General features: G+C 35.7%; 1 protein-coding gene across 2 annotated transcripts in view; it reads right to left on the bottom strand.

Moving 5' to 3' along the window:
• The window catches only part of SMAD4 (SMAD family member 4), a 55,797-nt gene that overhangs the window by 11,407 nt on the left and 20,807 nt on the right, over positions 1-23,583 (bottom strand). For both annotated transcript variants that reach the window (XR_013338396.1, XM_077777597.1), the window contains exons 4-10: positions 23,417-23,446; positions 18,616-18,828; positions 14,148-14,267; positions 13,936-14,052; positions 12,471-12,521; positions 3,094-3,277; positions 1,582-1,750 (exon numbers count right to left, since the gene is read on the bottom strand). Coding sequence is in view for 1 of the 2 variants with exons in the window: in XM_077777597.1 (XP_077633723.1) it covers positions 1,582-1,750; positions 3,094-3,277; positions 12,471-12,521; positions 13,936-14,052; positions 14,148-14,267; positions 18,616-18,828; positions 23,417-23,446 (884 nt within the window). In the remaining variant the exon portion in view is untranslated. The remainder of the gene's footprint in view (positions 1-1,581; positions 1,751-3,093; positions 3,278-12,470; positions 12,522-13,935; positions 14,053-14,147; positions 14,268-18,615; positions 18,829-23,416; positions 23,447-23,583) is intronic.

Raw genomic sequence — 23,583 nt, forward strand, 5'->3', positions numbered from 1 at the left:
GTGAAGATAATTCCACCTCCCAGAGACAATTCCTGGTTAGACACTGTACACACCATTCTAGATTTGTGCATATATATATATACAAACGAATACAAACATCCATGGTATTCTTTTACAAAAATAAGATCATATTCTGTGTATTGTTTAATAACCAACATTTCCACATCATAAATATCCTATCAATAAATGTATTTTAATATTTTATTGTTTTATTCTATTCCATTGTTCTAACAGATCAAAACTATAAATCGTTCTGTTAAAACTGTTAAATTACTGGGAATTACTGTTAATTTCAGAAGGTGTGATAAATAGAATTGTGATTACATCTTTTAGAAATATCAATTAGCAATTCATACGAAAGTATTTTATGAGTGAACTAAAAGAATATTTGGAAATGGCTTTTTTTTTTTTTGAGAGAGAGAGAGAGAGAGAGAGACAGCGTGAGCAGGGGAGGGTCAGAGAGATAGGGAGACACAGAATCTGAAGCAGGCTTCAAGGCTCTGAGCTAACTGTCAGCACAGAGCCCGACGTGGAGCTCGAACCCACGAACCATGAGATCATGACCTGAGCTGAAGTTGGATGCTTAACTGACTAAGACACCCAGGCACCCCATGCAAATGGCTTTAAATTACTGGAGAAAAAAAAGTAAAGTGATAAGCACAATAGAAGTTGATAAAATGCTGATCATTGTTGAAGCTGGATGATGGCTACATAAGGGTTTGTTATTTTCACTATACTTGATAATATTTAAAAGTTTTGTTGTAAAACAAAGATCCCTATACCCTTTAACTGAAACTGAGATACTGGGTTTGTTGCTGTGAGGCAATACAGCAATTCCATCTCTGTATACACTAATTTATTTGTATGTTAAGCAGTTTCCTGGAAAGAAGTGATGAGTTTCAGTTAATTCCACTAATTTACAATAGCCAACAATGAAGACGCTTAGGATGACTATAGAAAATCTGAAATTAAAAATATATTTAGCCTTTCTAATTCCAACTTCCTCTCAAAAATAGTGTTTTATGTTATAAACCAAAATTGAAATGGGTTGAATATGTAATAAATGATAGATACTTCAGGCTTAATATGCAAAATGATATAATAAATATCATAATAAATAATAAATGTTCATTCAATGCACAAAATTACATTAATAATCTGGTATTGAAGAATTTTTCATTTCTCAGGTTCTTAATTTGAAAAGCTATTTATTTTAGAATTCCCCTCCAAACAATCCTGAAGATTGGCTAAGATAAAATTCTAGAGTCTGATTTTTATATATTTTGTAAATCAAAGGAATACAAATTTGGAGATTTCACTCAATATTTTCAAGAGCTTGTGTTTTACTCAAAAACGCTTAACAAATTTATTAATAAACAATAGGGCATGAATGCAACCATAAAACTCAATAGGCAATAATGTCAATAAATCCCCCAAGAAATATGTTTTATATACAAACATCACTTCTGACTGTTTAATACATAAAAAGACATTTTGCTATTGCTCCCGCCTCCATCTCAATTCTTTAAACAACAAATAGAACTTTCAAGTCTAAAATATTTGAGCAAAACTGTAACTAACCTTTATATATGCACTTGGGTAGATCTTATGAACAGCATCTCCAGGTGCACGGCCCGCTTCTCTGTCTAAGTAGTAACTCTGCACAAAGACTGCATGGTCGCTAAGGCACCTGACCCAAACATCACCTTCACCTTTACATTCCAGCTGCACACCTTTGCCTATGTGCAACCTTGGGAAGAAAAAAGGGAATCACATTTTGTTTGGGTAAGTATTTAAAAATAAGTTTTGGTTCAGATTATGTAGCATACCCAATATTAAATTTTTTTTTAAATGAAAGACATTATCCCATACCATAACGGAAAGACAGGCATTATTAACATTTTTGTATATTTCCTTTTTAAAAATCTTATTCATATAAAATAATGATGAGCATATACATATTTACTATGTGCCGAATACTTAACAGAAATTCTCACTTAACCTTCACAATTCAGTAGATACTACTAAGCCCATTTTTCAAATGTTGAAACTAAAGCTTATAAAAGTGTACAGTTACACTATCCAAGTCAATACCTACTAGTTACATGTGACTATTTAAATTAAACTAATTACAAAATTCAGTTAATCATATAAGCCACATTTTAAGTGCTCATTAGCCATGTTTTAATGTAGGTAGTGAACAGTACAAATACAAACTATCTCTTTCATCACAGAAAATTCTATTAGACAGCACTGGCTTAGAGAATAAGTAATTCGCCAGTCACATGGCTAGTGACAGAACCATGAGTACACACTTATGCACATACACACTTCCTTCAAGAGTTGAGATCATATAGTACCCAAAACTATTTTCCTGTAATATTTCATCTTAAGCATTTACATTTGCTATATATGCTTTTAATTCACATTTTAATGACTACATAAAAATGAAAGTTTATCAAAACTTACTTAAGCATTTCCCTTTAATTATCACTTTTCCAACATTATAAATAATACTTACAAAAACATCCTCATTTTATATTATTTCCTCTCAACAGATTTGTAGAAATAATATATAATCAGAGGAAATAAAGATTACTTTCCAAACTGGATACCAAAGGTCTAGTTTACTATTCAAAACATACGAATGTCACTAACTTTATTAAAAGACCCCTTTTTATTATATTTTAAATAACAAACATCTATAATTACAATACATTGCTTACAAATTCTGACTTTTTAAGATGATGTTTTTCTTTTGTTTATATTAAAAATCTTATAAATCTACACTGAAAAATATAACTTAGAATAAATGATAATGGGGGCACCTGGGTGGCTTAGTCCATTAAGCATCCAACTTCGCCTCAGGCCAAGATCTCAGGGTTTCTGAGTTTAAGCCTCACAGAGCCTGCTTGGGATCCTCGTCTCCCTCTCTCTGTCTCTCCCTCTCTCTGTCCCTCCCTCACTTGTTCTCTCTCTTTCATTCTCTCCCTCCCTCCCTCCAAAAAAATAAACATTAAAAAATGTTAAAGAATAAATGACAATGTACTACGTTCAATTTTTAAAAATAATTAACTATACAATCAACAATACCTTGCTCTTTCAATGGCTTCTGTCCTGTGGACATTCGAGAGTTGACCCAAGCAAAAGCGATCTCCTCCAGAAGGGTCCACATATCCATCAACAGTAACAATAGGGCAGCTTGAAGGAACCTTAAATGTCTCTCCTACTTGAACATCCATTTCAAAGTAAGCGATGGAACACCAATACTCAGGAGCTACAGAAAATAAACAGGAGAACATCTACCCATGTAAGACACAAAGGATTCACTTTCACTCCTTAAGACAAAGCTTTTCCTAAAAGAAAAGGTGAAGGAAGGGGACAGGCATTTGAAAAGCACCCAAAAGAATTTTATGAAAATGACAATGTGTTAAAAAGTAGGCACTTCCAGGGGCTTCTGGGTGACTCAGTCAGTTAAGCATCTGACTTTGGCTCAGGTCATGATCTCAGTTTGTGTGTCCGGCTCTGTACTGACAGCTTAGAGCCTGAGCCCGCTTGGGATTCTGTATCCCCCTTTGTCTCTCTGCCTCGCCCCTGCTTGTGCTCACTCTCTCAAAAATAAACAAACATTAAAAAAAAGTAGACACTTCCATGTCTTCCATTTCTCAGCTCAGTACCTAGTATTCTTGAAACTCTAATCATTTTTAAAATCTGGAAATTGGTTCTTACCTCAAAGGATTCGGCCAACTAGGAATTTAAAGAACGGAAGTAATTAGAATCTAAAATAAATTACTTTATCATAGTATTTCATTTGACTACACATATTTTCTATGTGGTCTGAACTTCTATTTTTTTTAAAACACACTGCCTGTAAGACATATTCCAGGGAAGTATTCTTGAGTAACATCAATTTACAGCATATTTGAATAGATCCCTAATTGAGAGAGAGGGCATAAGCAAGTCAGCCATCCCAAACTAGAGTCAAGGTTAATTATACTCCTCTACCACACAGTTGCTATGAATATGAATTCTCAACTGACTCTTGGTTGAAAGGTCATTTGTTCCATCTGTATTTTTAGTGAAGTCAATTCATGTTGACTACTACAATTTTGACTCTGAAGATGTATTTAGTGTATTCATTTAAGCAACAATAAATGACTTAAAATAATTTTAAGTGATTGAGGAAAAAGGCACTACTTGGTTTGATTCGCAAATAAAGTTCATCAAGTTTTTCTAATTTTTGTTTGAATACAACAATTATTACAGAGACAACATAAATGGAAATTATTTGGTTTTCCTTTTTTAACTAACTTAACAATTTTATAGAGTATCTAGGAATTACTCTAATTTTTTTAAATGTTTATTTTTGAGACAGAGAGATAGAGTGCAAGCACGAGAGGAGCAGAGAGAGAGAGGCAGACACAGACCTGAAACAGCCTACAGGCTTCCAGCTGTCAGCACAGAGCCTGACGTGACACTTGAACTCACGGACCTTGAGATCATGATCTTAGCTGAAGTCAGACACTTAACTGACTGGGCCACCCAGAGGCCCCTCTAGAAATTATTCTAGGCATGGCATACACAGCAAAAAACCAGACAGTTGGTGTTCCTATTCTCATTGAAATGCAGAGGTAAATAAGGAGATAAGTGAGTAAGATGACTCAGGTAATGATAAACACTGTGAAGAAAGTAAAATGGAGTGTGGAACAGAAGACAACTAGAAAGCATCCTTCAGACTAGAGGGCAGGGGTGGTACATCCTATCTGAAAAGATAACTTTGAAAGACCACATATTTATTTAAAGACTGTGAACAGAACACTTCAAGAAGAAAGCAAATGCAAAAGCCCTGGAGTAAAACTGAATTTGACTTCTTTAAGGGGGAAAGGTCACTGCCACTTATTAGAGAATGAAAGCCTTCTGTTGATAAACCAATTACTGATATGCTTCTCAATGTGCCCTTTATGAACTGTGATGCAACTAGAATTTGCAGCAATAAAACTTTCAACAATCTGTAAAGATACTTAGAATGACAAAATAATAGATCTTCTCAAACCCCCAAAATATCTTAAAATGAAGTATGACAGACGTTTCAAATATATTTTCAAAAATCTTGTAAAATCTATGTATCTAATTGCTTTTCAAATGTTGTCAAGGGGGTGCCTGGGTGGCTCAGTCAGCTGAGTGTCTGACTTCAGCTCAGGTCATGATCCCACAGTTTGTGGGTTCAAGCCCCACATCAGGCTCTGTGCTGACAGCTCAGAGCCTGAAGCCTGCTTCACATTCTGTGTCTCCCTCTCTCCCTGCCTCTCCCCCACTCACGCTCTGTCTCTCTCACTCTCAAAAATAAATAAACATTTAAAACAAAAAACGCTGTCAAGGAAGAAAGTACTCTTCAATGAAAAAACAGACCACGTGAAGATGGTAATTCAAAAACTTAACTAATGAAATGTTTTGCCACACAGATCAAATCAACTAATCACAAATACTTATATTTCTAAATATTTTTGGTTATCATTAAAACTTGAAAAGCAGTGATATACTGAAGTCCCCTCTTAAAAAACAGTTCTGAAATATTTGTGATGTTATTCTTTATAGAAGACATCCCATTGTACTATGACCAAAAAGCTTCGGCAAACATAACTGGCAGGTATATTGGTTGAAGCTAAAGCTAAAAATAAGTTACCAGCTACCCAATGTTTTGGAAGTAAAAATACAGCACTTAAAAGAGGTTTTAAACAGTCCAAACAGTAAATTCTGTTACAAACAATGCCCTAAAGCCATGAATGTCTAGAATACTCAGTAAAAACAGGCATAAGTACATGCATTTTCTCGTTCTTACTGAAGACCACTATCCAGAAGTAAAGTTCCATGGTGAGCAACCTTTTTCCATGAGAGTCACTTCAGGGAAGAAAAAGAGAACTGTATAATCTCCATGTTTAAATAAGAAAAAAGATACTTTTATCGTCATGAATTGTAATATCTGCAATTGCACTTAAACCTTATTTTATTATTTCCCAGTTGCCAAAGAGGTTTTTGTTTGCCTAATGATCTCAGACACCATACAGCAATGATGGTGACAGAAAGCTGCATCTCGAATAGGTTTAGCATGAGTTGATCTCCTACTACTGGGAAGAAGAGTTTTAAGAAACTTGAAGTAAACAGAAACTGGCATCAGAATTGCACACCACAGACCAGAGATGAAAAACGACCATCTGTTAAGAGATTATTAAGGCCTAAGAAAGGAGGAAGGGGGTTACTATCTATGAGGACAGAGAGAACCAGAGGCAATCTAAGAGGGTTCCAGAGAACTTGGCAGTCCTGGGATACATACCATGTGAAAAACTTTCCACTTTCAATTTGCTAAACAGACAGGAGGAAACTTTTTTTTTTAAATAGAAGTATGGAATAAGAAGCACTCATTAAGGGGCGCCTGGGTGGCTTAGTCGGTTAAGCGTCCGACTTTCGCTTAGGTCATGATCTCGCGGTTCGTGGGTTCGAGCCCCGCGTCGGGCTCTGTGCTGACTGCCAGCTCAGAGCCTGGAGCCTGTTTCAGTCTATGACTCCCTCTCTCTCTGACCCTCCCCTGCTCACGCTGTCTCTCTCTCTCTCCTAGAAATAAATAAAAACATTAAAAAAAAAAATTAAAAAAAAAAAAAAAAAAAGAAGCACTCATTAAGACTTTCCAGATCCTGAGGTGCCTGGGGTGGCTCAGTTGGTTAAGTGTCCAACTCTGGATTCTGGCTCAGGTCATCTCATGGTTTGTGTGTTCAGGCCCCACATCCAGCTCTATTCTACCAACGTGTATCCTACTTGGGATTCTCTTTCTCTGCCTCTCCCCTACTCGTGCTCGCACTCTCTTTCAAAATAAATAAATAAACTTAAAAAAAAAATACTTTCTAGATCTCTTTTTGCTCTTTTGCTCCAAGACTCAAATGCCATATAGATGACAAGCCTGCAGGTTCTCAAAACTAGTATTAACAGCAGGATGTAACTACTCAGTTTAGAGAGAGGTTTCTTAATGTCCCAACAACTCCTACAAGAGGGGGTGGGATTGTTAATGTGCTTGCTCATTTGCTACTTTTAGCTTCTTGTTGCTGAATTAGTGAAGTTGAGCTGGTCTCAGGAAGCCTATGGGTGGCTTATTACTGTTGAGAGAAAAGGTATGTATGTATGTATGTATGTATGTATTGTTTATTTATTCTAGAGAGAGAGAGAGAGAGACAGAGAGAGAGAGAGACAGCACGACTGGGGTAGGAGCAGAGAGAGAGGGAGACACAGAATCCGAAGCAGGCTCCAAGCTCCGAGCTGTCAGCACAAAGCCCGACACGGGGCTCAAACCCACAAACTGTGAGATCATGACCTGAGCCAAAGTTGGATGCTTAACCAACTGAACCACCCAGGCACCCCAGAGAAAAGGTTTTTAAAAGACCTGAGTTAACAACTTGAATTTTTTTTTAACAATATAAGAACTTAGCTAAATATTTTTTATAATGGAGAAATGTATTATAAAGCACAGCTTAGCAAACAATTATTCAATTACACTGGGAAATATAAGTCTCCAGACATTACCTTCCATTTCTGAAATATAGTAATTCAAGAAGTCAAAAACTTGGTTAAAGTGTTCAAGAGACTATTATGAATTATTTTATTATTTAGATCTGAATGAGATGCCCTAGGAGAATCTTTTATCTATACATAAAGATACTCTCTTGAATGGTAGACAGTCCCAAAGCACTAAAATACAATCTGAATTTGGAAATCTGTCAATTTTGAATCCATTTGGAATTATCAAAACAACCCAAAGACACTGAGGAAACTCACTTTAATTTGCAATCAATATTTAATTTGATGAATACATCTCAGCTTTAAGAAAAAGCAAAAAGTTAATCCATAAAAAAGAAATAAAATGACTAACCTCCAAAATTTTTTTTAACTTAGTTATCAAAGTCAAAGCATAAAATATATGGCCTACCTGAAATCCTTAATACCAAGGTAATGACCAATACTAATTATTTTCATTTTCTACAATTTATATTACCTCTATTTCTGAAAACATTTATGTAACTGTCCTCAAAAATAATTTCTCAGGGTTCCTGGGTGGCTCAGTCAGTTAAGCGTCCAACTCAGCTCAGGCCAAGTTCTCACAGCTCATGAGTTCACGGCCAGTGTTGGGCTCTGTGCTGACAGCTCAGAGCCTGGAGCCTGCTTCGGATTCTGTATCTCCCTTACTCTCTGCCCCTCCCCAGCTCATGCTCTGTCTCTCAAAACTAAACATTAAAAAAAAATTTTTAATAAAGAAAAATCATTTCTCAAAATAGATTCACATTTATTATTGATGATTTTTAATTATTTAAAATATTTTATATATTCAGAGGTATATGCTTATTTCCCCTCTTTAAGGTCCTAAGTCTGGGATAGAATATTTTCTCAATCAAACCTGAAAGGGCCACATTAACCACACACCTAAAACGAGCATTACTTTGCTTTCTGTTCTGTGTTTTTTTTTTTCAAATGTTTATTTATTTTTGAGAGAGAGGGAGAGACAGAGCGTGAGCAGGGGAGGGGCAGAGAGAGAGGGAGACACAGAATCAGAAGCAGCTCCAGGCTCTGATCTGTCAGCACAGAGCCTGATGCAGGACTCAAGCCCACCAACCGTGAGATCATGACCTGAGCTGAAGCTGGACACTCAACCAACTGAGCCACCTGGGCTTCCCACTTTGCTTTCTATTTATTTGTTCATGAGTCAAGGATAACAGACTAGTGAACTAACTGTAATCTGATAGAATTAAAAGTACTAGGTAGCAGAGGACATAAGGATTAGGAAAGGCTTCCCAAAAGGGGTATACTCCAGCTAGATCCTAAAAAGAGTTTGCACAGGGGCACCTGGGAGGCTCAGGGTGTTGAGCATCTGACTCTTGATTTCGATTCAGGTCATGATCTCATGGTTCAGGGTAATGAGCTCCGCACTGGGCTACATGCTAACAACTCGAAGCCTATTTGAGATTATCTCTCTCCCTTGCTCTCTGCCCCTCCCTGACCCGTGCTCTCTCTCAAAATAATAAACGTTAAAAAAAAAAAAAAAAAGAATTTGCCATATTTAGGAGCTGAGGTGTGTGTGGGTGGGCATCAAGATGGCCCCCAAGGATTCTCACCTCCTGGTATTCACATCCTTGTGTTGTCCCCTCCGCACAAAATAGGCTCTTACAGAAATTATGACATGACTTTTGATACTGTCTTTTTTAAAAATTTTAAGTTTATTTATTTATTTTGAGAGAGAGTGTGAACACGGTAGGGGCAGAGAAAGGGGAGAGAGAGAATCTTAAGCAGGCTCCCCACTTGTCAGCGCAGAACCCGATGTGGGACTCAAACTCATGAACTGTGAGATCATGACCTGAGATAAAATCAAGAGTCATACACTTAACCAACTGAGCCACCCAAGTGCCCCCAACGCTAAATCTTAAAAGACCCTGAGGCTCTGTCTTGCCTTCGCTTGATCACTTACTCTGGGGGGAAGTTAGCTATCATGTGAAGACACTTGAGAAGCTCCATGCAGAGAGAAACTGAAGCTTCCTGCTGACAATAACATTAACTTACCAGCTACATAGGTGAACCACCCAGAAAGTGAACCTTCCAGCCCTGGAAAATCCTTCAGATGACAGCAACCCAAGCCAACATCCTGACTGCAAGCTCATGCAACTCTAAGGCAGAGCAAACCAACCAAACCATTCCCAGATCCCTGGCCCACAGAAACTAAGTATAATAAATGATTACTACTGGTTTACCCAGCTAAGTTTGGGAGTAGTATGTTGCAGAACAACAGGTAACTAATATATGGTGCAAGACATAGGACAACAGCATGTACAAAAGCAGCACAGAGGAATGATAGCTGAGCAAGCTTGCGTATGCGGTTCAGGATGGCTAAAGCATAAAGAGACAAGGCTAGAAAAGTACACATGGACCAGGATCAGAGACTGTTTTCTACCCAGCTAAGGAATTTCGACTTCATCCTTTGGCCAAACAATGAACAGGGAAATCAATGCAAGTTCTTCAGCAGAGAAATAACTGGATTCAAATTTTAAAAGAAATACTGAATAAAAGTAGAGATTAAACTATGACTACAAATCTTCCCAACAGGGAGACCAGTTAAAATAATAGGAGTAATGAAGATAACAGTTGTCAGGTAAACGCCTCTGGGGCCTTTGAGTATTCATAGCCAAAGAGTTCACTGCCATCTGGGTTGTAACCAGCTGACTCCACTACATGTGTATGTGCAGAGTTGATCCTCTCCCAACCACTTGGGCAGAGACCTTTCATAATAATTCTTACCATTAAGTCATTTCCTAGTGTACTCAAGACAGAAGCTGTAATACCAATGTGGGGTGTTCCAGATGTGTATCCTCATAACTAGTTAATGTTAGTCCCTAACCACCAGGAGCTGTTAGACCTCAACATCAGTTCCATCACGAGAAGGAAAGAAATCTATCAAGAAGCCAAAAGCAATTGCTGAATCCAAAAGAGTCCAAATAACCAGCCACCATTTCTAACCCACCTCACCATCCCTTTCAGAGTAGGTCTTTGTTCTGAGCTCTGGTTACCCTCCTTCCTGCAGACCACCTTCCACTAAGCCATATGGACACTGAGGCTCCGCAAAATCCTAGGGATCACTAATGCCTTTCAATGATGCTTCACTGAAGCCAGCAAAAATTCTCATTCTTAAGACTCTAGGTTTTCCCCTCTCATCACAATATATTTATTCATAACAACTTAAGAGTCTGATATAATGATTTCATTTATATAATTTTAAAAACAAGTAAAACCAATCTACCAGACTGTCTAGGGATGCATTCATCACTTGCAAAAAAAAAAAAAAGCAGTATCCATAAAAAGCAATATAATGCTGATCTCTAGGGATAAAAAGAAAAGTTTTTGATTGAAAACAAAATGCATGGGATAGGAAGTTTTCTAGGAATGTTGTTTCAGTTCTTAATCTGGGTGGTGGTTACCTAGGTGTTGGTGTTAATATTATTCATGAGACTGTATATATACTTTTTTTATATATTTTCCTCTATACTATATTTCTCAATAAAAATGTTTATAAAAAGGGAAGGTTCCTTAACCCATAAAAAATGTTCAATAAATATAAAAATAACATATAGAAAATCCACTGAAGAGGATAATTTAACTAGTGTATATGTATGGTTAAAAAGTACTTCTGCCCTGCAAGTAGCATTTTTCTTCTAATCAAAACCAGTATTATTTGCCTCCTAAATCAGCAAAAAGACTACTGAACTATCATACCTATGCTGGCAAGCATGGTAAGTAAAACTGGTTCTCATACTCTGATGCAATCTCTATAAAGCAATTTGGCTTTTTGATTCAGAAACTCTTCAAATTTCTTAAACCAAAACATGAGAAGTGTTATAAGCTTGAACATCTTACCCTCAATGGCTTTTTTTTTTAACAGCTAGAAGAAAAAGTAGAACCAACATAAAAAATAACAAACAGAACACTGTTTAAGAAAATTATGTAGATTTATTTGAAGAACTGTAAGTTATCCTTTAAATTGATCACTATGGTTATTGTAGTTTTATATTTTTTAATTTTATTGGAAATATATGCTGATGTATTTCTATATAAAACAGTTTTATAGGCTTTCCTTCAAAATAATAGGTGAGGGTATGAATGAGACCAGACTGGTCCTTAGTTGATAATGGCTGAAACTGAGGGATGAGTACAATTNATGATATATGGTATACGTTTGAAATTCTTCATAATAAAACAAATTACTTTTAATTAGGAGAAAAATTAAGCTATGAATTTTATTTGCATCTTTGTAATCTAAGAAAAACAGATAGTAAGGGATAGAGGAAAAAAATCAAAATGCTATGTTTATGTTAAGAAGCCTTCAGTATTTTATTTTACTTAAACTTTCTCTTTTTTACTTCTACAGTTTAAAAGATATATTCAAATCTGAACTGAGGAAATCTATTCAGCTATTTACTCCTTTGAACATAATTTAATCAAAAAGTTTCTAACAATTCCAGTTAATCAAAAATTCCTGAATCTACCTTCTAAAACAGACACAGTGAATTATTTTTATTTTCAGCATTCACTTTTCACTTTACATTTTTTCCTGGCTTTTTAAACTACAGTTTTATAGCTGTTCTATTTTGAAACCTAGTTTTCTTCTGCTGCATATTTATGTATTCAATGCTAAAACCAGCATTTTGGTACTTCATATTTTAGCTGAAAAAACAGTTCTTGTCTTTTCTTTCAGTTAAAAAGTATCAAATAGCTTATGTGTGACTATATCTGCTACTCATAAACTGTTGATTAGCTAATGCCAGAGGGACTATACTACTTACTAAAAAGTGAGGTTACTGTGTAACTATACTAAAACCTGTGTGTGTGTGTTTTCATTACTATAAAAAAAATCTAAATGTAGGGAATCATTGTTGAAATACACTTACCAGGATGATTGGAAATGGGAGGCTGGAATGCAAGCTCATTGTGAACTGGCCCTAAAGAGAAGACAATAAAAATCTCATTTTTATTTATTAAAAGTTTTCCAATGCTAAAACTTTTAATAAACCTTACTTTAAACATAACTATCATACCTTAGGAGTGGTTTAGATCAAGCTTATTCAATGTCTAAAAATTTAAAAGCTTAGTTTAGATTACTGTTTATAAGCAAATACTCTCAAGTTACTTTTGTGGATATTTAATAGCTAACATTTTAATGCTATGTGCCAAGTGCTGTTAAGCAATTTACAATAATTGTACATGCAAAATTTAATGTAAATTATAAATGAATTATTCATGTAAGGTGATCAAGTATAATTTACAACACAATATACAACAATAACTCAAATTATTAGGTCCATTCTAAGACCAAATGTTTAAGTTTATTAAATTAAGGATATTTACATGATGGAACAGTAGCATAATTGAGAGGTTACTAAGTGTTAAAACTTTGTGCTAACCCCTTCACATGAATTATTCCATTTACTTCTTACAACACTCCTTGAGACAGACACTACTATTACCCTTAAAGCTTAGTTAGTAGAGGTTATATAACTTGCCAATGGTCACCCAGCCAGTTAAGGGTCCAAACTCAGCACCTTAACCACTATGCTGCCAAGAAGCCACAAAAAATTATGGAAAGATATGGAAAATAGTAACATAATTGAAAAAAAAGCAAGATACAACAATATATACATAGTACAACCCTTTCTTTCCCAAATGTATAGAACCCATTTATAAGACTAGAAGAAAAAAATATGACAAAATATTAGAAGTGGATATCTCTGGGTAATTTTTCTTTTCTTATTTACACTTTTCTCTATTTTCCAAGTTTTCTTTGGTACTACTGACCTTATAATGGAGGAAAAGGAATTTAATACATAAAAAAAATTCATGCTCTTGATTTGACTAAGCCAAATGAACAATGTTCCTACTCTGTCTGAAACTACAAGCTATGATAATTAGTAGAGCATCCCTCCAAATCAAGCCTGACAGAGTAATGACAAAGTCAACACCTAAGTGTCTACAGTTTGCTGAATACTATGATGAGGGAAACCTTGAGATCTTGCAACTCAAGGGATTTCAATCCACTTAGGGTGGATATACAGATATACATGAGATCTAAGACCATATACAAAGTAAACAAACAAATGAATGGAAATCAATGTGATGTTAATGAAACATTAGCAACAGAGAAATAAATTTAGTAAACATTATTCCTCTGAAACAAATGATAACAAAACCATGAAAAGTAAATAATACTGTTTTTACCAAAAATGCTGAAAAGTAGTAATCATTTAATGAAACTAAATTGTAAGATGAATAAAAGATGTAAAAACATTAAAAAAAAAAAAAAGAAAGAAAACAAGTTCTCAAAAAGAAAAGGCCCTTACAACAAAAACAAGAGCTTACAGTAATGTCCGGGATGGGGCGGCATAGGCGGGTGGTGCTGAAGATGGCCGTTTTGGTGGTGAGGCAAATTAGGTGTGTATGGTGCAGTCCTACTTCCAGTCCAGGTGGTAGTGCTGTCTAAAAATTAAGGCCCACATGGATTAATTTGCTTTTATAAAGTCTGCCTATTTTTTTCTCAACTACATAAAAGATTTTAAAAAGCATGTACATACTATGATGGTAAGTAGCTGGCTGACCAGTAAATCCATTCTGCTGCTGTCCTGGCTGAGGCCCTGAAGCTATCTGCAACAATCCTTCACTATGGCTGCCTGCCAGTATACTGGCAGGCTGACCTAGAGGAACAAGAAGACATTAAAATTTTTAGATGCAACCCTATGTTTTTATACAGCAAATGAAGGACCAACTATATCTGATAATCGAGACTATAAAGATGGGCAAAAAGTGGAACTAGTCCATGGTCTATCAAATAACAAACCCTGAAGTCATCTGTGATGGCAAACCTTAACTTGAAAAAGTTGGAAGTTATTCACCTTAAGTAATGTCTAGCTAATTTTAGAGGACTTTTCCTTCATTAATATTCTTCACATTCCAGCAAAATCCCACTATATGTATAGCCTATCATAGTAACTTCAGAAGCACATCAGGTCATCCCTGGCCATGCCATCTAGCTCTAGACCCTTCTGATTAGGACTCCAAAAGTCCAGGCTCAAGAAAATGCTGAAAACTAGATATTCATTATTATCAGCACTGGTACTGGTAATGGCAAAATGCTAGGGTTTGATAAAAGAAAAGCAGAGCAGGCAAATATTTTAAATGGAATGTGATGGGTAAGGTGAAGTTTAGAAAAGTTCAAGCTCCACTGTTCCATCAATAGAGCATTGCTAGGAAAAAAAACCCAGAAACAAAAAAACCCCACAAAACAAACAAAAAAAAACGAAAAACAAAAAACCACAACAACAAACTCTAAGTCTACTTTGAAATTTTTTCATGTACTTTTAAAAACCAAAAATCATCTCTTTCCAAGAACACTACCATATTCCTGGATTTACAAGAAATTAGTTACCATTCCTATATGTAATACCAGGAGGATTAAGACTCCTCTGGCTTCTATCCTATTCAAAACCATTCCATAATATTGCTTACTGACCTACATTTTTTTAAAGATTGTATTAATTTTTTTTTTAAAGTAATCTCTACCCTCAACGTGGGGCTCAAACCCACAACTCCAAGATCAAGAGTTGCATGCCCCACCATCCAGGCCAGCCAGGTGCCCCAATGACCTACATTTTTAATGTCTTTTTTTTTTTTAAGTGGAAAATGCTTGATTTCTTCAAGCAAGCATTAATGAAGTCAACTGTTTATCCCATTTGGAAAGCAATGCAATTTCATAATTGTTACCACTGGCATCACTTCAGTCTTTTCTCATCTAAATGGGAATATAATCAAGATACACAAACGACACCATTGATCAAAGTTATCAAGGAAAAGGAACATTTTTCTCCTCTCTACAAATCACATCTCCTTAGGGCTAGGATTATAAAATTAAAAGCTAAAGAGATTATTTCAATATTCCCAAATTATTTAAAGATGATGTTTTTAGCAACCTCCCTCCCTACTCATCCCAAAAAATTATTTCCAAGTTATCTGCAAATGTTAATGACATTTTTACTCTTGCTTTTAACAACTGTACATGCCACAGATTCTTAGCTAACTTACAAAAGTGTCCCTATATAGGAGAAATGAGGTTATTTTAATTTACAGATACTTAAAAAAAAAACCTGAAGATATTCAAGTGCCAAATGAACACAGGTTATTATCCGTACTGAATATTTCTATTACACAATTCCAAGTATATAAGATGAAATTAAATAATACAACTAAATAATGAAATAATAATTTCAAATAACTTATTTGAAATAGTTGTCTTTTTTTTTAAGTTTATTTTTGAGAGAGAGAGAGAGAGAGCGAGCGAGCACAGTGGGGAATGAGCAGAGAGAGCGAGGGACAGAGAGAGAATCCCAAGCAGGCTCCACACCACCAGTGCAGAGCCCGATGCAAGGCTCAACCCCACAAACTGTGAGATCATGCCTTGAGCTGAAGTTGGATGCTTAACCAACTGAGTCACCCTGGAGAAATAGTCTTCCAATTCCCCCTATTTTGTCAAGTTTCTTTTCTTTTAACTCTATCAACACACTTTTTGAGATCTACAAGAACATTTTGCAACAAATTCTTAAAAGAAATCACTATTGAATTGTGAAAATATATCCAAAAAATACCAAGAAAAACTATCCGTGTTTCATTCATATCACTTTTCCTGGTTTTCAATAGACTTGGCTCTAGGAAACAGAAGAGTTAGTCAAAGGCACTTTAGCAAGCATCAACAAAGGCATGCAAATTTAATCTGCAGATAATATCGATAAAAATAAGTGGCTGTACTCTAATACTAATCTGTGCCTGGGTGGCTGTAATGTGCTTTCTTTTATTATCTACCCCTGACTGCTCTGTCAACTATATTCCCAAACTGGTAAATAAAGAATAGACAGACAATAGTGCTAAGTGATGAAGAGGGTTCAGGTTCTAAAGTATGTGCTTAAGCTATACAATCCACTTAGAATATGCTGTCGATGGTGAGACTGTCATCTCAGGTAGCAAATCCAAAATATATTGCTACATATATTTTGGTGAAGCGGTAAAATGAATTAAAGGGGGGATGTTTGGGGCGCTTGGGTGGCTCAGTTGGTTAAGCGTCCGACTTCGGCTCAGGTCATTATCTCACAGTTCGTGGGTTCGAGTCCCATGTCGGGCTCTGTGATGACAGCTAGCTCAGAGCCAGGAGCCTGCTTCAGATTCTGTATCTCCCTCTCTCTCTGACCCTCTCCTGCTCACACTGTCTCTCTCGCTCTCTCTCAGAAATAAATAAAACATTAAAAAACAAATTTTTTAAAAAAATAAAGGGAGGATGTTTGGTATACTTTACTTGTAAACTCAATTACAGAAATCAGTCCTCCATTTATTCCAAAGATCAAATTTCTATTTTGAATCTCATTTGATATCAAACAGAATAATGCTTCCTTTGGTGACAGCGAACAAAGTATTAGTCAAGATCTATCAACAATCTACTGCTGATGTGGGCTTAGATACACTCTCCTTAGCAACCAGGTACAAATAACACCATACACATACCAAGAACCTGCTCTCTAATTAGCTTACAAAAAAAAAGTGACTCCACTTGCCAACAGCAAACCATGCAACATTTGGTGACTGTGAAAATAAAAACCGATAATGATCTCGCGGTTCGTGGGTTCGAGCCCCGCGTCGGGCTCTGTGCTGACTGCCAGCTCAGAGCCTGGAGCCTGTTTCAGAGTCTGTGACTCCCTCTCTCTCTGACCCTCCCCTGCTCACGCTGTCTCTCTCTCTCTCTCTCCTAGAAATAAATAAAACATTAAAAAAAAAAATTTAAAATAAACACCGATATTAACAGAACATCATTATTGCCTTGATCAGGCCTAAGAAAAGATAAACCTGATATCCTTCTGCCTCTATAATGTAGCAGAGAAGATGGTATCTCTATCATGAGAAGAGCCTTTTAGAAAAAATTTGTTAAAAAAAAAAAAAACAGATGCATAGAATTTAGCTTTACTTCAAAACTGACTAAAATATATAATGTCTATCTTAAGGGATATATGTTGTAAACAAATTTATCAAGATCCTTTTATCTAAATTTGCTCAATGGGAGTCTGAAATGACTATTATAAAGTAATATTCTGCCAGATAAAGCAAAATAAAAACTCTGATTAAAGTAAAGCTTGCAATTCCATGAACAGAAATATTTATAAACACCTTGGTCCCAAACTACTTGTTAACTACCCAAACACTTCTCTAAAACATATCTGAAAGCTCACAACAATTCTTATTTCTGCATGTGATAGTAGAGGCAGTACAAATTAGGCCATTAATTTAGATCATTATTATAATCAAAGTTATTACTTAAATTCCAAGTTGACTGTACACCAATATAAAATCACTTAAGTAAGGGAGTCAGAGGGGCGCCTGGGTGGCTTAGTCGGTTAAGCGTCCGACTTTCGCTTAGGTCATGATCTCGCGGTTCGTGGGTTCGAGCCCCGCGTCGGGCTGTGCTGACTGCCGGCTCAGAGCCTGGAGCCTGTTTCAATCTGTGACTCCCTCTCTCTCTGACCCTCCCCTGCTCATGCTGTCTCTGTCTCTCTCTCCTAGAAATAAAAAAAACATTAAAAAAAAAAAAAAAAGGAAGGGAGTCAGAGTGGCTCAGTCGGTTAAGTGTCCGACTTCACCTCAAGTCACTATCTCGCAGTTTGTGAGTTTGGCTCAGATCACAATGTCGAGGTTCATGAGTTTGACCCCTGTTGGGCTTTCTGGGGTCAGCACAGAGCCCGCGTCAGATCCTCTGTACCCCTCTCTCTTTGCCCCTCTACTGCTCACACTCTCTCTCAAAAATAAACATTAAAAAAAAAAATTTAAGTCAATTATAAAATTACAAACACCATTTTTTCTAGAACCAACTGAAAGACCTTTTTAAGACTTTTTTCCTTTAAAAGATACACAGTACTTTTAATTTTTACTTGGGAGTTTCCTCCAAGTGATGCATATAAATATTAAATAGGGAAAATCAACTTGCTGACTACACTGGATTCTACTACTCACTTGTGGAAGCCACAGGAATGTTGGGAAAGTTGGTGGTGCTGGTGGCATTAGACTCAGATGGAGCTAGCAGAGCTGGGGTGCTGTAGGTCTCCGTTGAGGCACGATTACTTGGTGGATGCTGGATGGTTTGAATTGAATGACCTTCAGTGGATAATGATGGCTGTCCTTCAAAGTCATGAACATATTCATCCTTCACCAACATACTTGGTGGAGCTATATAAAAAACACATTTAAAATTTTATAAGCTTCTGTTACCAGAAAAACAATGTTGTATTATAATAACATCTAAAATCAACTATAACGTAAAATAACTCTAACTCAGAATTTTTTCATAATATTTGAAAATACTACTTTATCAGCAAAAACTGTATATTTAGAAGTAGTGACATCAGATATATTTTATCAAATCAATCTGACAGACCCCACCCCCTGAAATTTCAAGATAGACTATACTCCAACAACTTCCAACAATGGTCCTGAAGAGGTATTCCTTAGTTTATTGATTAACCTAGAAGTAATAATTATCTTACACATATGAGTTAGATGAAAAGCAAATGGCTGGGGAAAATGTTTATCCAGATGAGAAGATCAAACTGAGATCAAGTACTTAGCTATATCTTTTTGCTAACTTCTCACTGTAGAAATGAGTGGGATCTGATAGCTATCCAATTCCAGGATTTACATTTATTGTTAAGTGACATGCTTTCAAAGTGAAATGTATTGAATGTCCCCTACAGGGTTAGAACCAAAAAGAAAACTCCTAAACGGTAAGTCAAACTGAAATTTTCTTCTAGAAATCCAAATCAAATAATGCTGTTTGATAAATACATGGTATGAAAAAACAATAATCAACATCTTTCACCTATGTGGTTACACCTCAAGCAAACCTAGACTCTAGTTGATACAACACCACTTTTCCTTTAACAAATTAGGGAACAACTGCCTTTGTTTTAAAGAAAAAAAGAAAACTTAAGACTGCACCAATAATGTAAACTCTTCTCTGCCCAGAACCTCCCTATTTTGGTTTAGGCTATTTTGGGGGGCTATCCTTTTTCTCTTTAGCAAACAACCCTTGACTACTTCTAAACTAAAACTACCCCAGAATTTTACATCCCATTGAATTCTAATAGTAGGTTCTCTTAAAACAATTAGCAGTCCACAAAAAGACATTCTCTTTTCCATTAAGAATCAACATCTAGCACCCTTTATGTTTCCCTTATGTCACCTTTTGAAAAAATGGATTATACAAAAATACCAATTAGTTATATGGCCTTTTTTTTTTTTTTTTAAGTAGGTGCCATGCCCAGCATGGGGCTTGAACTCATGAACCTGAAATCAAGAGTTGCATTATCTACTGACAGCCAAATTGGTGCTCCAACACGACCTTTTTTAAAAATTGAGAATATTTAAAAGAATAATCCATTGTTCAAATTTCTATGTACAATCCCTTAAAGTGCTTTTTCATGCATCAAAAGTCATGAAGACACTGCTATATTTAAGACCAATAAATTCCATTCCAAAAATTTTTTCTTCAAAAAATTCTAGGGAGGGGTGCCTGAGTGGCTCAGTCAGTTAAATGTCTGACTCTTGGGTTTATGCTCAGGTCATAATCTCACAGTGTGTGGGCTTGAGCCCCACCTCTGGGATTCATTCTCCCTCTCTCTCACTTCTGCTCCTCCCCTGCTTTTATAAGCTTGCTCTCTCAAAAGAGACAAACATTGAAAAGAATAAAATTTAAATTAAAAACATTTTTAAAAATAAAAAAATTCTATGGAAACAAAAAGATAACCAAGAGGATGCTAACCACATCACTATATATCAGTAAAAAAAGAAAAAACTGGACCCAACCATTCATCACTAATGTTGGCTAAATCATAAAAATACAAGAAAAAATCATTTGGGACACAAACTATTACTGTATTTATTCAATCTTTTTAAAAAATTACATTATTCAACAAAGTTCTATAATTGTCTTCATATAGATCCTGACATCTCTAATTCCTGGACATCTTAGGGTTTTGTTGTTAAACTGACTAGGATCTTTTTATCAGATACTGGTATTACTAGTACATAAGGAGAAAGCTATGGATCTGAGGAAACAGTTGGTCAACTTGATACTCCTCACGTTTGCTTTTCAATGGACTGTCTGGCTTAATGTGCAATTGTAACAATTAAATTCTACTTTATGCTTTGTAATATTTTTTTGCCTAATACACTGACTAAACCTTCCCCAAATGTAAGCTTGAGACTTCTACCTGACTACAAGTCTCTTTCTCAAATAACTTAAACCATGTCCCTTAGGTAAAACTGTAGGTATCAAGGATAGATGTCTGCAATATACTTTTTGCAAAAGAAAAAAAGTAGGTTACAAAACACTATTGTACACTATGATCACATGCATGTTTACAAAAATCACATACTATAATCTAAAAAGCAAGGTCCAGAACAAGTGCACAATATGCTTTTTATTTCAGAAAGGAGGGAAATAATACATGTATTTTTGCATAAAGAAACCCTGGAAGGAAACACCAGAAACTAATAAAAGTGATTACCTGAGGTAGGGGGGAATGGGGGCAAGGGTGGGAGCACTTCTTTTCACTGTATACCTTTTTATAGTATTTGATTTATGGACCATGTATTGCCTATTCAAAAAAATAAAATTAAAAAACATATAGTATATATTTTTTAAGTCCAGAAAAACAGACACCAAACTATTATGGACTAGCATTCAACAGATTCATTCACTGAATAAATATTTATTGAGCACCTATGTTCCAGGTACTGTTCTAGCACTTGGGATACATTAATAAACAAAAGAAAAATCTCTACTCTCACAGAACTTACACTCTTTTGTAACATTTTCCTACTGTTTAAATATCTAATACTGAGTACACATTACTCTAGCTCCTCATAGCTATCTATCTTGATCTTCATCTAATCAAGTGTGGATAGTGCCACCTACCATGGAGGGATAATGGAAATGGTGCAACACTTGAATTCACTTGGCTCAGTACCTGACACAAATGTGTACTTAGTTAAGTGTTCGCTATGATGATTTCACTGGACTTTTAGTGCGGTCATACATGTAGTAACCGTAAAATGTCCTGTGATGAGTAAGGAGTATGTATAAGGGACAGAAAAGCTGAAGCCACTAGGCGCACCTCAGACCACAGCACTTGTCTGATGCTACTGTTGCTGTCTCATTTACCTTTTCCTTCCTTCACTAGACTGTGAGCTAACTAGAGTGGAGAAAATATACCTTACTTATCCTATCATCCCTAGATCCTAACACAGTACCAAGCAATACATGCTCATTAAATATTTCTTAAAATGAATATGCAGACTGATGTGGTCATGGAAAGTTTCACAGGAAATAGGAGATAGGCTGGAAATGATTACCACTAAGATTCCAACTCAAAACTGAAGGAATTATCCCATTTTCTTAACTTTTTCTTTATCTGGCTTTATATTACTTCTTTGTCCAAATCTAGAAGGGACTGTGAAAAACTGTTGTTTTCTAGGGAAATCAGCCACTGCGCCTGGCCTTAACAAACCACCACTAGGGGGAAGTACAAGGCTAAAACAGCACTAGAGTCACTAAAATGAACTGATCACCCACACAATCCGACCATTAATAACAGCTGCTGAAGACAGTTTTTTAGAATAAGGGAGGAGTGTGATGAGTCCTCAGAATTGGGTCTCCTCACAACCACCACCACTAAGGAAATTCTGATATAATTATCACTACAGTCTCCCAAACCCTAGCACTTTAATTCTCCAAAAACATGGATGGAGAATGGTGAAAATCTGAAGGGTATTTACTTTCAAAGAAAATAAATGACATAATATCAAGGACTTTAATCGTCTTAAAGGTACCCTTCCCAGACCACAACCACAGTACCAACTCACTATTCTCAGAAACCTCCTAACCACAAACAAGTGACAAAAGGTACTACAATTTTCCTCTGTTATTCATGACACGGAAGAAAAATGGACAATAAAACAAATAGACCTTCATGCTCTTCCTAAATTTTGTTAAAGGTCAGATGGTAGTTCTGACCCACCCCTCAGATTCTGCTGCCAGAAGTGTCAACCCATGGTTTCCCTCCAGAACAACAGCACACCTTTCTAAGATGACAGTGGTTCTTTATCAGAGTTCCTCTGCAAATTAGCTGGTTCCTACAAAAATTTTAGTTCATTAACATGTTCTAAGTAATAGCTCTAAAGTTTTAACAGATCTCCGTTCTCAAATTTATTATACTAAAAAACAGAACAAAAAACAACCACCCAATGATTTCACTTCCCCACCTCAAAACTCTCCTTTTAAAAACAGAATTAGAGATTATCTATGAAAGTTAAAGTAGTCTTGTTTTATTGACTCAAAATGTAACAAGACTGAGGAAAATATTAATATATATAAAAATAAGTTAGGGAGAAACAAAGAAAAGTTAGAATATTGGTATTTTTAATGGATATGTTATACATGACTCCAAATTACCATACATTATAGGTATCTATAATCATTTAAACTGGTTCTGTGAGATTTTCTTCCAAAATAGGCTGTTTTTACCAATCCAAAAAATATTCTCTGTAAGTGGTGGTTCAAATCCAAAGAACTAACAGCCTATTTAAAATCAGTTTTAAATACTGATAAATGGCCGCCAAATCAACATTTCCAAAGCAATGAGTATTTTTCTTGTTAACGTTACCAGCACGCACACAAACTAATTTTAGGTCAATAAAAAATAGAGGGGACAGAATAAAAGAAAACAGAGAAAGTTACAAGAAACAGATTACCTACCATTACTCTGCAATGTTAATCCTGAGAGATCTTAATTTTTCAAAGGGGAAAAGAAAATGAAACATTAATCATTACCATGAAAATATTTTCCACTGTATTTAAAATTACAAAATGTAATTTTACTTCATGAACTATTTCAATTCAAGAATAGTAGCATAAATACTATT

This window comes from Crocuta crocuta, unplaced genomic scaffold (assembly GCF_008692635.1).
Source record: "Crocuta crocuta isolate KB4526 unplaced genomic scaffold, BGI_CrCroc_1.0 scaffold36, whole genome shotgun sequence".
In the NCBI taxonomy this organism is placed as follows: Eukaryota; Metazoa; Chordata; class Mammalia; order Carnivora; family Hyaenidae; genus Crocuta; species Crocuta crocuta.